Raw genomic sequence first — 14732 nt, forward strand, 5'->3', positions numbered from 1 at the left:
AGCGACCTACATAAAAAATACATATAAAACAATCACTGTAAACTTGATCATTTAAGGGAAGAATGTAATACAAAATATTAATACAAAGTGTCAAGACAGAATAAACTATAGTCTATAGATGTATTCATACATTGTTCATGTAGGATATATGCATGTATTTATAACCTAATCATATTGTTTCTTCGATTTAAAAATAACGGACCGTTTTTCCCCCCTTCTCTGGGATTATATTCCCAGTTTTGATCTCGGGTGTTCAGTGATTTATAGCAGTGGTCCCCAACCAGCGGGCTTGATAGGTACCGGGCCGCAAAATAATTTTTTATTAATTTCCTCTTTTTTTTTCTTTTTTTTAATTAAATCAACATAAAAAACACGAGATACACTTACAATTAATGCACCAACCCCCCCAAAAAACTCCCTTTTTCATGACAAAAAAAAACAAATAAATCCCACCCCCCGTAGGGCCGCTTGACAAATTATCAAGCGCTACAAAAAGGTTGGGGACCACTGAGTCATAGTATATAAGAATATTTTATTACTGTTCATCAAACTGTAAATAATGAAACACGCCAAAACATGTGTCCTTTATCATAGCTATAGGTATGACAAAAAAAGTGTGTGAAAATGAGTGGCATTCAGTGAGGTAAACTGAATGAAATGTGCTGACAGTGACAAATGGATTGCACCGAGTAGAGCGGATCACCACTCCAAGATGGCGGCCCCGCGTCTCGTCAGCACCAGTAGACAGGAAGATGTCTGCAGTTCCGCCTTGTTTTCCCCCCGCAACTCTTTTCTACTCGGTTTGTTTTGATTCAGGCACTTGCCGAGGACACCCCGGTGGCCGCCAGGTGGCGGCAGACTGCAGTAGGTGACGTCACGCGCGCTCGTGATGCTGTGCCGAGCGCGAGGAGGATGAAGCCTCCACGCGCGGCTCCGTGAGTCACGAGGCCGGCCGTCCACATCCCGCGCGTCAAATCTCCACGCAGGTAACACGCACACGCACGTCAACTCTGTTGTGTTGGGCTTTTTTTGGGGGGAGTGGGGGCGGGGTCACAGGTTGCTTTGATGTGTCGGACACGGCCTGCGTGGACGATGCGTGTCAAATGACGCGCTGCTGGTCCACGCTTCCAGGACACGCCCACACTGGATTCCATTTACTTGTATTCAGCGTTATCGTAGTTGTAGTCAGGGGCGGCGCTAAGGATTTTGGGCCCCATGAAAAGAATCTTTAGAGGGCCCCCAACACAGCGGCAACATTTTTTGATGCTATTTTACATACAATTATAAATTTTAATGGTATTTTTGACTATCATTGCCATATTTTTGAAAGAAGAACATCACAATTTCATCATCATTAGGGGCCCACTCCCAGTCCTGTACTAGTTGTAGTCCCACTCCTGTTGTAGTTGCAGTCCCACTCCTACACCTGTTCTAGTTGTAGTCCCACTCCTGTTCTAGCTGTAGTCCCACTCCTACTCCTGTACTAGTTGTAGTCGCACTCCTGTGCTAGTTGTAGTCCCACTCCTACACCTGTCCTAGTTGTAGTCCCACTCCTGCACCTGTTCTAGTTGTAGTCCCACTCCTGTTCTAGTTTTAGTCCCACTACCACTCCTGTTCTAGTTGTAGTCCCACTCCTGTACTAGTTGTAGTCCCACTCCCACTCCTGTTCTAGTTGTAGTCCCTCTCCTGTTGTAGTTGTAGTCCCACTCCTGTAGTAGTTGTAGTCCCACTCCTGTTTTAGTTGTAGTCCCACTCCCACTCCTGTTCTAGTTGTAGTCCCACTCCTGTACTAGTTGTAGTCCCACTCCTACTCCTGTCCTAGTTGTAGTCCCACTCCTGTTTTAGTTGTAGTCCCACTCCTACTCCTGTCCCAGTTGTAGTCCCACTCCTGTTGTAGTTGTAGTCCCACTCCTGTTGTAGTCCCACTCCCACTCCTGTTCTAGTTGTAGTCCCTCTCCTGTTGTAGTTGTAGTCCCACTCCTACACCTGTACTAGTTGTAGTCTCACTCCTGTGGTAGTTGTAGTCCCATTCCTGTTGTAGTTGTAGTCCCACTCCTACTCCTGTTCTAGTTGTAGTCCCACTCCTGTTCTAGTTGTAGTCCCACTCCTACTCCTGTTCTAGTTGTAGTCCCACTCCTGTTCTAGTTGTAGTCCCACTCCTGTCCTAGTTGTAGTCCCACTCCCACCTCTGTACTAGTTGTAGTCCCACTCCTGTTTATTTGTAGTCCCACTCCTGCACCTGTTGTAGTTGTAGTCCCACTCCTGTGGTAGTTGTAGTCCCATTCCTGTTGTAGTTGTAGTCCCACTCCTGTTCTAGTTGTAGTCCCACTCCTACTCCTGTTCTAGTTGTAGTCCCACTCCTGTTCTAGTTGTAGTCCCACTCCTGTTGTAGTTGTAGTCCCACTCCCACTCCTGTCCTAGTTGTAGCCCCACTTCTGTTCTAGTTGTAGTCCCACTCCCACTAGGAAAAAACACATACAAAACAAAAACCTCTATGTAGGTCTCACTTAGACCTACATTTCATTAATTGACATCCTTCAGCAAAAATCAACAGGAAGTTGGCAAATACCCCTTCAAAACAAAAGTTTTGTAAAAACCCGTCACCTTTTTTCAAACATTATGGGTGACAGAAAGAAGCACCAGTGTGACCCCAGGATGCAGGGAAGGTAGGTAATGTGCAAGTAAAGATATGTTGAATGGGTAAAGGCAGGAAACACCAGCAAAAGTCGGTCAGGTCCATCGCTGCTTGCAGCTTTAGTTAGTTATTATTATTATTGCTCATACTTCAACTTTTAATATTATAATTCTTATGACAGATGCTAACTGTTGGTGTGTTAACAGTAGCACGCTAACAAAGTGCTAACGTTTTTTCCCATTTTTACACTTTTTTCTTTAATGTCGCAGCCATACACATTACAGTCATATAACTTGATATTTGAAACATGCTAACTGTATGCATGTTTACGTTAGCATGCTTGCACGCAAACAAAGTGCTCACTTTTATTTTTTTCCAATTTTTACACTTTTTTTCTCTAATTCCGCAGCCATAAACATTACAGTCATATGACTTGGTATTTGAACATGCTAACTGTATGCATGTTTATGTTAGCATGTTAGCACGCTAACACAGTGCTAACTTTTATCTATTTTTTAAATTTTTACACTTTTTTTCTTTAATGTCGCAGCCATACACATTACAGTCATATAACTTGGTATTTGAAACATGCTAACTGTATGCATGTTTACATTAGCATGGTAGCACAAGAACAAAGTGCTAACCGTTATTATTTTTTTACACTCTTTTCCTCTAATGTCGCAGCCATACACATTACAGTCATATAACTTGATATTTCAAACATGCTAACTTATGCATGTTTACATTAGCATACTTGCATGCTAACAAAGTGCTAACTTTTATTTATTTATTTTTTCTATTTTTACACTTTTTTTTTCTAATGCCGCAGCCATACACATTACAGTCATATAAATTGGTATTTGAAACATGCTAACTGTATGCATATTTACGTTAGCATGCTAACATTGAAGTGCTAGGTTTTTGGTCTAATTTTGCAGCCGTTTACCTTAGAGTCGTATAAGTAGGTATGTGGCACTTGTTATCTGCTAGCATGCTAATTTTAGCATGCTAACATTAAAGTGCTAACTTTTACTAATTGTACTCTTTTTCCTTTCACTGATTCCCCAGCCTTATACCTTTAGAGTCATATAACTTATGTGACACAAGCTAACTACTCTCATGGTCACGTTAGCTTGCTTGCATGCTAACATTATCATGCTAACTTTTTGAGCTAGTTTTGCAACCATTTAGCCCAGAGTCATAAAACTTGGTAAGTGACACTTGTTAACTGTTTGCATGTTTACGATAGCATGCTAGCAAGCTAACTTAAGCCTGCTAACTTTTTCAATCTAATTTTACTTTTTTTAATTTTATTTTATTTCCGCACCTTTGAGTCATCTAACTTATATGAAACATGCTGACTGTTATCATGCTATCGTTAGCACACATGCTAAGTTTTAGCATTTTTATGTAAACATGCTACTGTTTTAGACAAGCTCTGTGGCAAATAGAAGGCCCATCAAAATTTCTGTGGGAATTTTCTAGTCATTATTAATGTGTGTTTCAGTGCAAATGGCGTTCATGTCCCGGTTCTCCCGGTCCCGGAGCAGCTCCAGGTCTCCGAGTCGCAAAGACTCGGAGCGCATTTCTCCCACCTTGACCGTGTCCGAGTTGGAGAGACTTCTTTGTAGCGGCAAGACGGCCTGCAACCACGCCGATGAAGTCTGGCCTGGACTTTATGTGGGAGACCAGTGAGTTGGGACAGAACCGCATCACACTCGCAGATTGTTGCACGCAGCTGATGTCTCACTCGGATGTCCAAGCAGTTGACGTGTCTCACTGGACCGTGGGATGTCAGAGACATGAAAACACTAAAACGTCTCATTCTGACATCCTTGTGTCCACATGTAAGAGTGAGACATCCTAACATCTTTGTGTCCACATGTCCGAGTGAGACATCCTAACATATTTGTGTCCACATGTCAGAGTGAGACATCTTTGTATCTACATGTCCGAGTGAGACATCCTACTATCTTGTGTCCACATGTCCGAGTGAGACATCTTAACATCTTTGTGTCCACATGTCCGAGTGAGACATCCTAACATCTTTGTGTCCACATGTCAGAGTGAGATATCCTAACATCTTTGTGTCCACATGTCCGAGTGAGACATCCTAACATCTTTGTGTCCACATGTCAGAGTGAGATATCCTAACATCTTTGTGTCCACATGTCCGAGTGAGACATCCTAACATCTTTGTGTCCACATGTCCGAGTGAGACATCCTAACATCTTTGTGTCCACATGTCAGAGTGAGATATCCTAACATCTTTGTGTCTATATGTCAGAGTGAGATATCCTAACATCTTTGTGTCCACATGTCCGAGTGAGACATCCTAACATCTTTGTGTCCACATGTCCGAGTGAGACATCCTAACATCTTTGTGTCCACATGTCCGAGTGAGACATCCTAACATCTTTGTGTCCACATGTCCGAGTGAGACATCCTAACATCTTTGTGTCCACATGTCCGAGTGAGACATCCTAACATCTTTGTGTCCACATGTCAGAGTGAGACATCCTAACATCTTTGTATCCACATGTCCGAGTGAGACATCTTAACATCTTTGTGTCCACATGTCAGAGTGAGACATCCTAACATCTTTGTGTCCACATGTCAGAGTGAGATATCCTAACATCTTTGTGTCCACATGTCCGAGTGAGACATCCTAACATCTTTGTGTCCACATGTCCGAGTGAGACATCCTAACATCTTTGTGTCCACATGTCCGAGTGAGACATCCTAACATCTTTGTGTCCACATGTCAGAGTGAGACATCCTAACATCTTTGTGTCCACATGTCAGAGTGAGACATCCTAACATCTTTGTGTCCACATGTAAGAGTGAGACATCCTAACATCTTTGTGTCCACATGTCAGAGTGAGACATCCTAACTTATTTGTGTCCACATGTCCGAGTGAGACATCCTAACATCTTTGTGTCCACATGTCAGAGTGAGACATCCTAACTTATTTGTGTCCACATGTCCGAGTGAGACATCCTAACATCTTTGTGTCCACATGTCAGAGTGAGACATCCTAACTTATTTGTGTCCACATGTCAGAGTGAGACATCCTAACTTATTTGTGTCCACATGTCCGAGTGAGACATCCTAACATCTTTGTGTCCACATGTCAGAGTGAGACATCCTAACATCTTTGTGTCCACATGTCAGAGTGAGACATCCTAACATCTTTGTGTCCACATGTCCGAGTGAGACATCCTAACATCTTTGTGTCCACATGTCAGAGTGAGACATCCTAACATCTTTGTGTCCACATGTCAGAGTGAGACATCCTAACATCTTTGTGTCCACATGTAAGAGTGAGACATCCTAACATCTTTGTGTCCACATGTCAGAGTGAGACATCCTAACATCTTTGTGTCCACATGTAAGAGTGAGACATCCTAACATCTTTGTGTCCACATGTCAGAGTGAGACATCCTAACATCTTTGTGTCCACATGTCAGAGTGAGACATCCTAACATCTTTGTGTCCACATGTCCGAGTGAGACATCCTAACATCTTTGTGTCCACATGTCAGAGTGAGACATCCTAACATCTTTGTGTCCACATGTCCGAGTGAGACATCCTAACATCTTTGTGTCCACATGTCAGAGTGAGACATCCTAACATCTTTGTGTCCACATGTCCGTGTGAGACATCCTACTATCTTTGTGTCCACATGTCCGAGTGAGATATCCTAACATCTTTGTGTCCACATGTCCGAGTGAGACATCCTAACATCTTTGTGTCCACATGTCCGTGTGAGACATCCTACTATCTTTGTGTCCACATGTCCGAGTGAGACATCCTAACATATTTGTGTCCACATGTCCGAGTGAGACATCCTAACATCTTTGTGTCCACATGTCAGAGTGAGACATCCTAACATCTTTGTGTCCACATGTCAGAGTGAGACATCCTAACATCTTTGTGTCCACATGTCCGAGTGAGACATCCTAACTTATTTGTGTCCACATGTCCGAGTGAGACATCCTAACATCTTTGTATCCACATGTCCGAGTGAGACATCTTAACATCTTTGTTTCCACATGTCAGAGTGAGACATCCTAACATCTTTGTGTCCACATGTCAGAGTGAGACATCCTAACATCTTTGTGTCCACATGTCAGAGTGAGACATCCTAACATCTTTGTGTCCACGTGTAAGAGTGAGACATCCTAACATCTTTGTGTCCACATGTAAGAGTGAGACATCCTAACATCTTTGTGTCCACATGTCAGAGTGAGACATCCTAACATCTTTGTGTCCACATGTCAGAGTGAGACATCCTAACATCTTTGTGTCCACATGTCAGAGTGAGACATCCTAACATCTTTGTGTCCACATGTCAGAGTGAGACATCCTAACATCTTTGTGTCCACATGTCAGAGTGAGACATCCTAACATCTTTGTGTCCACATGTCAGAGTGAGACATCCTAACATCTTTGTGTCCACATGTCAGAGTGAGACATCCTAACATCTTTGTGTCCACATGTCCGTGTGAGACATCCTACTATCTTTGTGTCCACATGTCCGAGTGAGACATCCTAACATCTTTGTGTCCACATGTCAGAGTGAGACATCCTAACATCTTTGTGTCCACATGTCAGAGTGAGACATCCTAACATCTTTGTGTCCACATGTCAGAGTGAGACATCCTAACATCTTTGTGTCCACATGTCAGAGTGAGACATCCTAACATCTTTGTGTCCACATGTCCGTGTGAGACATCCTACTATCTTTGTGTCCACATGTCCGAGTGAGATATCCTAACATCTTTGTGTCCACATGTCCGAGTGAGACATCCTAACATATTTGTGTCCACATGTCCGAGTGAGACATCCTAACATCTTTGTGTCCACATGTCAGAGTGAGACATCCTAACATCTTTGTGTCCACATGTCAGAGTGAGACATCCTAACATCTTTGTGTCCACATGTCCGAGTGAGACATCCTAACTTTTTTGTGTCCACATGTCCGAGTGAGACATCCTAACATCTTTGTATCCACATGTCCGAGTGAGACATCCTAACATCTTTGTATCCACATGTCCGAGTGAGACATCTTAACATCTTTGTTTCCACATGTCAGAGTGAGACATCCTAACATCTTTGTGTCCACATGTCAGAGTGAGACATCCTAACATCTTTGTGTCCACATGTCAGAGTGAGACATCCTAACATCTTTGTGTCCACATGTCCGAGTGAGACATCCTAACATCTTTGTGTCCACATGTCAGAGTGAGACATCCTAACATCTTTGTGTCCACATGTCCGAGTGAGACATCCTAACATCTTTGTGTCGACATGTCCGAGTGAGACATCCTAACTTATTTGTGTCCACATGTCCGAGTGAGACATCCTAACATCTTTGTATCCACATGTCCGAGTGAGACATCTTAACATCTTTGTTTCCACATGTCAGAGTGAGACATCCTAACATCTTTGTGTCCACATGTCAGAGTGAGACATCCTAACATCTTTGTGTCCACATGTCCGAGTGAGACATCCTAACATCTTTGTGTCCACATGTCAGAGTGAGACATCCTAACATCTTTGTGTCCACATGTCAGAGTGAGACATCCTAACATCTTTGTGTCCACATGTCCGAGTGAGACATCCTAACATCTTTGTGTCCACATGTCAGAGTGAGACATCCTAACATCTTTGTGTCCACATGTCCGAGTGAGACATCCTAACATCTTTGTGTCCACATGTCAGAGTGAGACATCCTAACATCTTTGTGTCCACATGTCAGAGTGAGACATCCTAACATCTTTGTGTCCACATGTCCGAGTGAGACATCCTAACATCTTTGTGTCCACATGTCCGAGTGAGACATCCTAACATCTTTGTGTCCACATGTCAGAGTGAGACATCCTAACATCTTTGTGTCCACATGTCAGAGTAAGACATCCTAACATCTTTGTGTCCACATGTCAGAGTGAGACATCCTAACATCTTTGTGTCCACATGTCAGAGTGAGACATCCTAACATCTTTGTATCCACATGTCAGAGTGAGACATCCTAACATCTTTGTGTCCACATGTCCGAGTGAGACATCCTAACATCTTTGTGTCCACATGTCAGAGTGAGACATCCTAACATCTTTGTGTCCACATGTCAGAGTGAGACATCCTAACATCTTTGTGTCCACATGTCAGAGTGAGACATCCTAACATCTTTGTATCCACATGTCAGAGTGAGACATCCTAACATCTTTGTGTCCCCAACATGTGTGGATACAAAGATGTTGGGATGATGAGTCAAGTTGTAAGGAGAGGAGGTCTCACTCTGACTAATAATGAGGTGTGTAATCAGTGTTAGTACTTGAATGATGTCCTGGATGTGTTTGTGTGGCAGAGACATGGCATCAGACCGCCGGGAGTTGTCCAGGCTGGGCATCACTCACATCCTCAACTGTGCCCAGAGTAAGTGGCGCGGTGGTGCAGAGTACTACCAGGGCATGCAGGTGGTCTACCACGGCATCGAGGCCCACGACTCGCCCGCCTTCGACATGAGCGTCAACTTCTACCCGGCCTCGGACTTCATACACAAGGCTCTCACCCGGGGAGGTGAGTGTGTGTGTGTGTGTGTGTGTCTGTCTGTGTGTGTGTTTGTGTCTGTGTGTGTCTGTGTGTGTCTGTGTGTGTGTGCGTGTGTGTGTCTGTGTCTGTTTGTGCGTGTGTCTGTGTGTGTGCGTGTGTGTGTGTGTGCGTGCGTGAGTGTGTGCGTGAGTGTGTGCGTGAGTGAGTGCGTGTGTGTGCGCGTGTGTGTGTGTCTGTGTGTGTGTGTGTGCGTGTCTGTGTGTGTGTGTGTCCGTCTGTGTGTGTGTGTGTGTGTGTGTGTCTGTGTGTGCGTGTGAGTGTCTGTGTGTGCGTGTGTGTGTGTGTCTGTGTGTGCGTTTGTGTGTCTGTGTGTGTGTGTGTGTGTGTGTATGTGTGTGTCTGCGTGTGTGTGTGTCTGTGTGTGTGTATGTGTGTGTGTGCGTGCTTGAGTGTGTCCGTGTGTGTGTGCGTGTGTGTGTGTGTCTGTCTGTGTGTGTGTGCGTCTGTGTGTGTGTATGTGTGCGTGTGTGTGTGTATGTGTGTGTCTGTGTGTGTGTGTGTGTGTGTGTGTGTGTGTGCGTGCGTGAGTGTGTCCGTGTGTGTGTGCGTGTGTGTGTGTCTGTCTGTGTGTGCGTGTGAGTGTCTGTGTGTGCGTGTGTGTGTGTGTCTGTGTGTGCGTTTGTGTGTCTGTGTGTGTGTGTGTGTCTGTGTGTGTATGTGTGTGTCTGCGTGTGTGTGTGTCTGTGTGTGTGTGTATGTGTGTGTGTGCGTGCTTGAGTGTGTCCGTGTGTGTGTGCGTGTGTGTGTGTGTCTGTCTGTGTGTGTGTGCGTCTGTGTGTGTGTATGTGTGCGTGTGTGTGTGTATGTGTGGTTCTGTGTGTGTGTGTGTGTGCGTGCGTGTGTGTGTGTGTGTGCGTGCGTGAGTGTGTCCGTGTGTGTGTGTGTCTGTCTGTGTGTGTATGTGTGCGTGTGTGTGTCTGTGTGTGTGTATGTGTGTGTCTGTGTGTGTGTGTGCGTCTGTGTGTGTGTATGTGTGCCTGAGTGTGTCTGTGTGTGTGTATGTGTGTGTCTGTGTTTGTGTGTGTGCGTGAGTGTGTCCGTGTGTGTGTGCGTGTGTGTGTGTGTGTCTGTCTGTGTGTGTGTGCGTGCGTGCGTGAGTGTGTCCGTGTGTGCGTGCGTGAGTGCGTGTGTGTGTGTGTCTGTCTGTGTGTGTGTGCGTGCGTGCGTGCGTGCGTGAGTGCGTGTGTGTGTGTGTGTGCGTGCGTGAGTGTGTCCGTGTGTGTGTGTGTGTGTGCGTGCGTGACTGTGTGTGTGTGTGTGTGTGTGTTTCTGTGTGTGTGTGCGTGCGTGAGTGTGTCCGTGTGTGTGTGTGTGTCCGTGTGTGTGTGCGTGCGTGGTGTGTGTGTGTGTGCGTGCGTGAGTGTGTCAGTGTGTGTGCGCGTGCGTGTGTGTGTGTGTGCGTGTGTGTGTGTGTGCGTGTGTGTGTGTGTGCGTGTGTGTCTGTGTGTGTGCGTGTGTGTTTGTGTGTGTGTGTGTATGTGTGTGTGTGTGTGTGTGTGTGTTTTTGTCAGACAAAGTCATGACTGACAGTTCAGGAAAGTCAAGTTTATCTTAAAATGTTGTTCAAGGCTGTTCCAACTTGAAAAGAAAAAGCAAAAAACACTTCCTGTCTACATGATCACTTCCTCAACATGACAACCAAGTCACATGACTTGTAATTATCATTTTACAGCCACAAATAGACTTATAGATGTGATATTTCAAAGACCTGCTTAAGTACAGTACATACACAATTCCATACACACATAGACAGTACAATACATTATAAACTGTATTGATTTTTGATTGATTGGAACTTTAATGACTAGATTGCACAGTACAGTACATATTCCGTACAATTGACCACTAAATAGTAACACCCCAATAAGTTTTTAACTTGTTTAAGTCGGGGTCCACGTTAATCAATTCATGGTAATGTACACTACACACTACATTATACACACTACAATACACATACACAAACCCCGTTTCCATATGAGTTGGGAAATTGTGTTAGATGTAAATATAAACAGAATACAATGATTTGCAAATCCTTTTCAACCCATATTCAGTTGAATATGCTACAAAGACAACATATTTGATGTTCAAACTCATAAACTTTTTTTTTTTGCAAATAATCATTAACTTAGAATTTCATGGCTGCAATACGTGCCAAAGTAGTTGGGAAAGGGCATGTTCACCACTGTGTTACATCACCTTTTCTTTTAACAACACTCCATAAACGTTTGGGAACTGAGGAAACTAATTGTTGAAGCTTTGAAAGTGGAATTATTTCCCATTCTTGTTTTATGTAGAGCTTCAGTCCTTCAACTCTGCTGTCGTATTTTACACTTCATAATGCACCACACATTTTCCATGGGAGAGAGGTCTGGACTGCAGGCGGGCCAGGAAAGTACCCGCACTTTTTTTCTACGAAGCCACGCTGTTGAAACACGTGGCTAGGAAATGTCTTCCTGAAATAAGCAGGGGCGTCCATGATAACGTTGCTTGGATGACAACATGTGTTGCTCCAAAACCTGTATGGACCATTCAGCATTAATGGTGCCTTCACAGATGTGTAAGTTACCCATGCCTTGGGCACTAATACACCCCCATACCATCACAGATGCTGGCTTTTGAACTTTGCACCTATAACAATCCGAATGGTTATTTTCCTCTTTGTCCCGGAGGACACCACGTCCACGGTTTCCACATATAATTTGAAATGTGGACTCGTCAGACCACAGAACACTTTACCACTTTGCATCAGTCCATCTTAGATGAGCTCGGGCTCAGCGAAGCCGGCGGGGATCCTGGGTGTTGTTGATAAATGGCTTTTGCTTTGTATAGTAGAGTTTTAACTTGCACTTACAGATGTAGCGACCAACTGTAGTTACTGATAGTGGCTTTATGAAGTGTTCCTGAGCCCATGTGGTGATATCCTTTACACACTGATGTCAGATTTTGATGCAGTACCGCCTGAGGGATCAAAGTTCCGTAATATCATCGCTTACATGCAGTGATTTCTCCAGATTCTTTGAACCATTTGATGATTTTTATGGACCGTAGATGGTAAAATCCCTAAATTCCTTGCAATAGCTCGTTGAGAAATGTTGTTCTAAAACTGTTCCTCAATTTGCTTACAAAGTGGTGACCCTCACCCCATCCTTGTTTGGGAATGACTTAGCATTTCATGGAAGCTGCTTTTATACCCAATCATGGCACCCACCTGTTCTCAATTAGTCTGCACATCTGTGGGATGTTCCAAATAAGTGTTTGATGAGCATTACTCAGCTTTATCAGTATTTATTGCTACCTTTCCCAACTTCTTTGTCTTGTGTTGCTGGCATCAAATTCTAAAGTTAATGATTATTTGCAAAAAAAAAAAAAAAGTCTATGAGTTTCATACCTATTTATTATTTTATGTTGTAAATCCTCATATTAACCTATTCCACAAACTCATTATTCTTCTCTTATTTCTTGTAATATATTTTACCATTGTCTTATTATTCCTCCTCCTTATCTATTAGTTGATCTTATTCCATTATTCATCCAACTTATTTAGTATTTTAACTTATTCAACTCTCTTATTATTCCTTATTTTTATTTTATTCCACCATCCTATTTCTTATACTGTTATGTTATTGTTAACCACCATCTTATTATACCTCATACCTTTTTAATCTTATTCCACCATTTTATTATTCTTTATTCTTAGTCATTATTTTTATTTAATTCCGCCATATTATTATTCGTCAAACTTATTTATTATTTTATGTTATATATCCTCATACTAACCTATTCTGCCATCTTATTATTCCCCATACTTATTTCTGATTTAATTTTGTTCCACCAACTCATTATTCTTCATACTTATTTCTTGTTATATCTTTTACCTCCGTCTTCTTATTCCTCCTCCTTATCTATTATTTGATCTTATTCCATTATTCCTCCAACTTATTTATTATTTTAACTTATTTAACCCTCTTATTATTCCTTATACGTTTTCATTATTTGTATCTTATTCCACCAACGTGTTATAATTATTTTATTGTTTTCCACCATCTTATCATTCCTCATACCTATTTTATCTTATTCCACCATCTTATTATTCTTTATTCTTAGTCATTATTTTTATTTAATTCTGCCATATTATTATTTGTCATACTTATTTATTATTTTATGTTATAAATCCTCATACTAACCTATTCTGCTAACTTATTATTCTTCATACTTTTTTTGTTATATCTTTTTCCACGTCTTATTATTCCTCCTCCTTATTTATTATTCGATCTTATTCCATTATTCCTCCAACTTATTTATTATTTTAACTTATTCAACCCTCTTATTATTCCTTATACATTTTCATTATCTTTACCTTATTCCACCATCTTATTTCTTATACTTATTGTTTTCCACCATCTTATTATACCTCATACCTATTTTATCTTATTCCACCATTTTATTATTCTTTATTCTTAGTCATTATTTTTATTTAATTCCGCCATATTATTATTTGTCATACTTATTTATCATTTTATTTAATTTTGTATCTTGTTCCTCATACCTATTATTTTGTCTTATTCCCCCATCGTAATATTTTTGTATTATTCCGTGTAACCATGGCAACATAATTCATGAAAATGGTCAACATTGAGTCAATAGATTAGCGACACAGAAAAAGTTCCTTCATAACAAGACTATTATGTACACCTAACACCTTGCCACCATTTTATTATACCTCATACTTATTTTATCTTATTCCACCATCTTAATATTCTTTATTCTTTGTCATTATTTTTATATTTAATTCCGCCATATTATTATTTGTCATACTTATGTATTATTTTATGTTATAAATCCTCATACTAACCTATTGTGCCATCTTATTAGTCCCCATACTTATTTATTATTTAATTTTGTTCCACCAACTCATTATTCTTCACACTTATTTCTTGTTATATCTTTTACCACCGTCTTATTATTCCTCCTCCTTATCTATTATTTGATCTTATTCCATTATTCTTTTAACTCATTCAACCCTTTTATAATTCCTTATACGTTTTCATTATTTTTATCTTATTTCACCATCTTTTTTCTTATACTTATTATTTTATTGTTTTCCACCATCTTATTATACCTCATACGTATCCTATCTTATTACGCCATCTTAATATTCTTTATTCTTAGTCTGTATTTTTATTTAATCCCGCCATATTATTATTCGTCATACTTATTTATTATCTTATGTTATATATCCTCATACTAACCTATTGTGCCATCTTATTAGTCCCCATACTTATTTATTATTTAATTTTGTTCCACCAACTCATTATTCTTCACACTTATTTCTTGTTATATCTTTTACCACCGTCTTATTATTCCTCCTCCTTATCTATTATTTGATCTTATTCCATTATTCCTTTAACTTATTCAACCCTCTTATTATTCCTTATACGTTTTCATTATTTTTATCTTATTCCACCATTTTATTTCTTACAC

The 14732-nt window shown here is 41.3% G+C and overlaps 1 protein-coding gene across 1 annotated transcript in view; it reads left to right on the plus strand.

The window, feature by feature from the left end:
- The first annotated feature begins 802 nt into the window (after window positions 1–802).
- Window positions 803–14732, plus strand: part of LOC133536004 (dual specificity protein phosphatase 26-like) — a 33604-nt gene continuing 19674 nt past the window's right edge. Inside the window, exons 1-3 of the mRNA XM_061876154.1 lie at window positions 803–986; window positions 4143–4326; window positions 9007–9218. Of these exons, the coding sequence (XP_061732138.1) occupies window positions 4148–4326; window positions 9007–9218 (391 nt within the window). The 5' untranslated portion in view covers window positions 803–986; window positions 4143–4147. The remainder of the gene's footprint in view (window positions 987–4142; window positions 4327–9006; window positions 9219–14732) is intronic.

Source organism: Nerophis ophidion, linkage group LG17 (assembly GCF_033978795.1).
Source record: "Nerophis ophidion isolate RoL-2023_Sa linkage group LG17, RoL_Noph_v1.0, whole genome shotgun sequence".
NCBI classification, from domain to species: domain Eukaryota; kingdom Metazoa; phylum Chordata; class Actinopteri; order Syngnathiformes; family Syngnathidae; genus Nerophis; species Nerophis ophidion.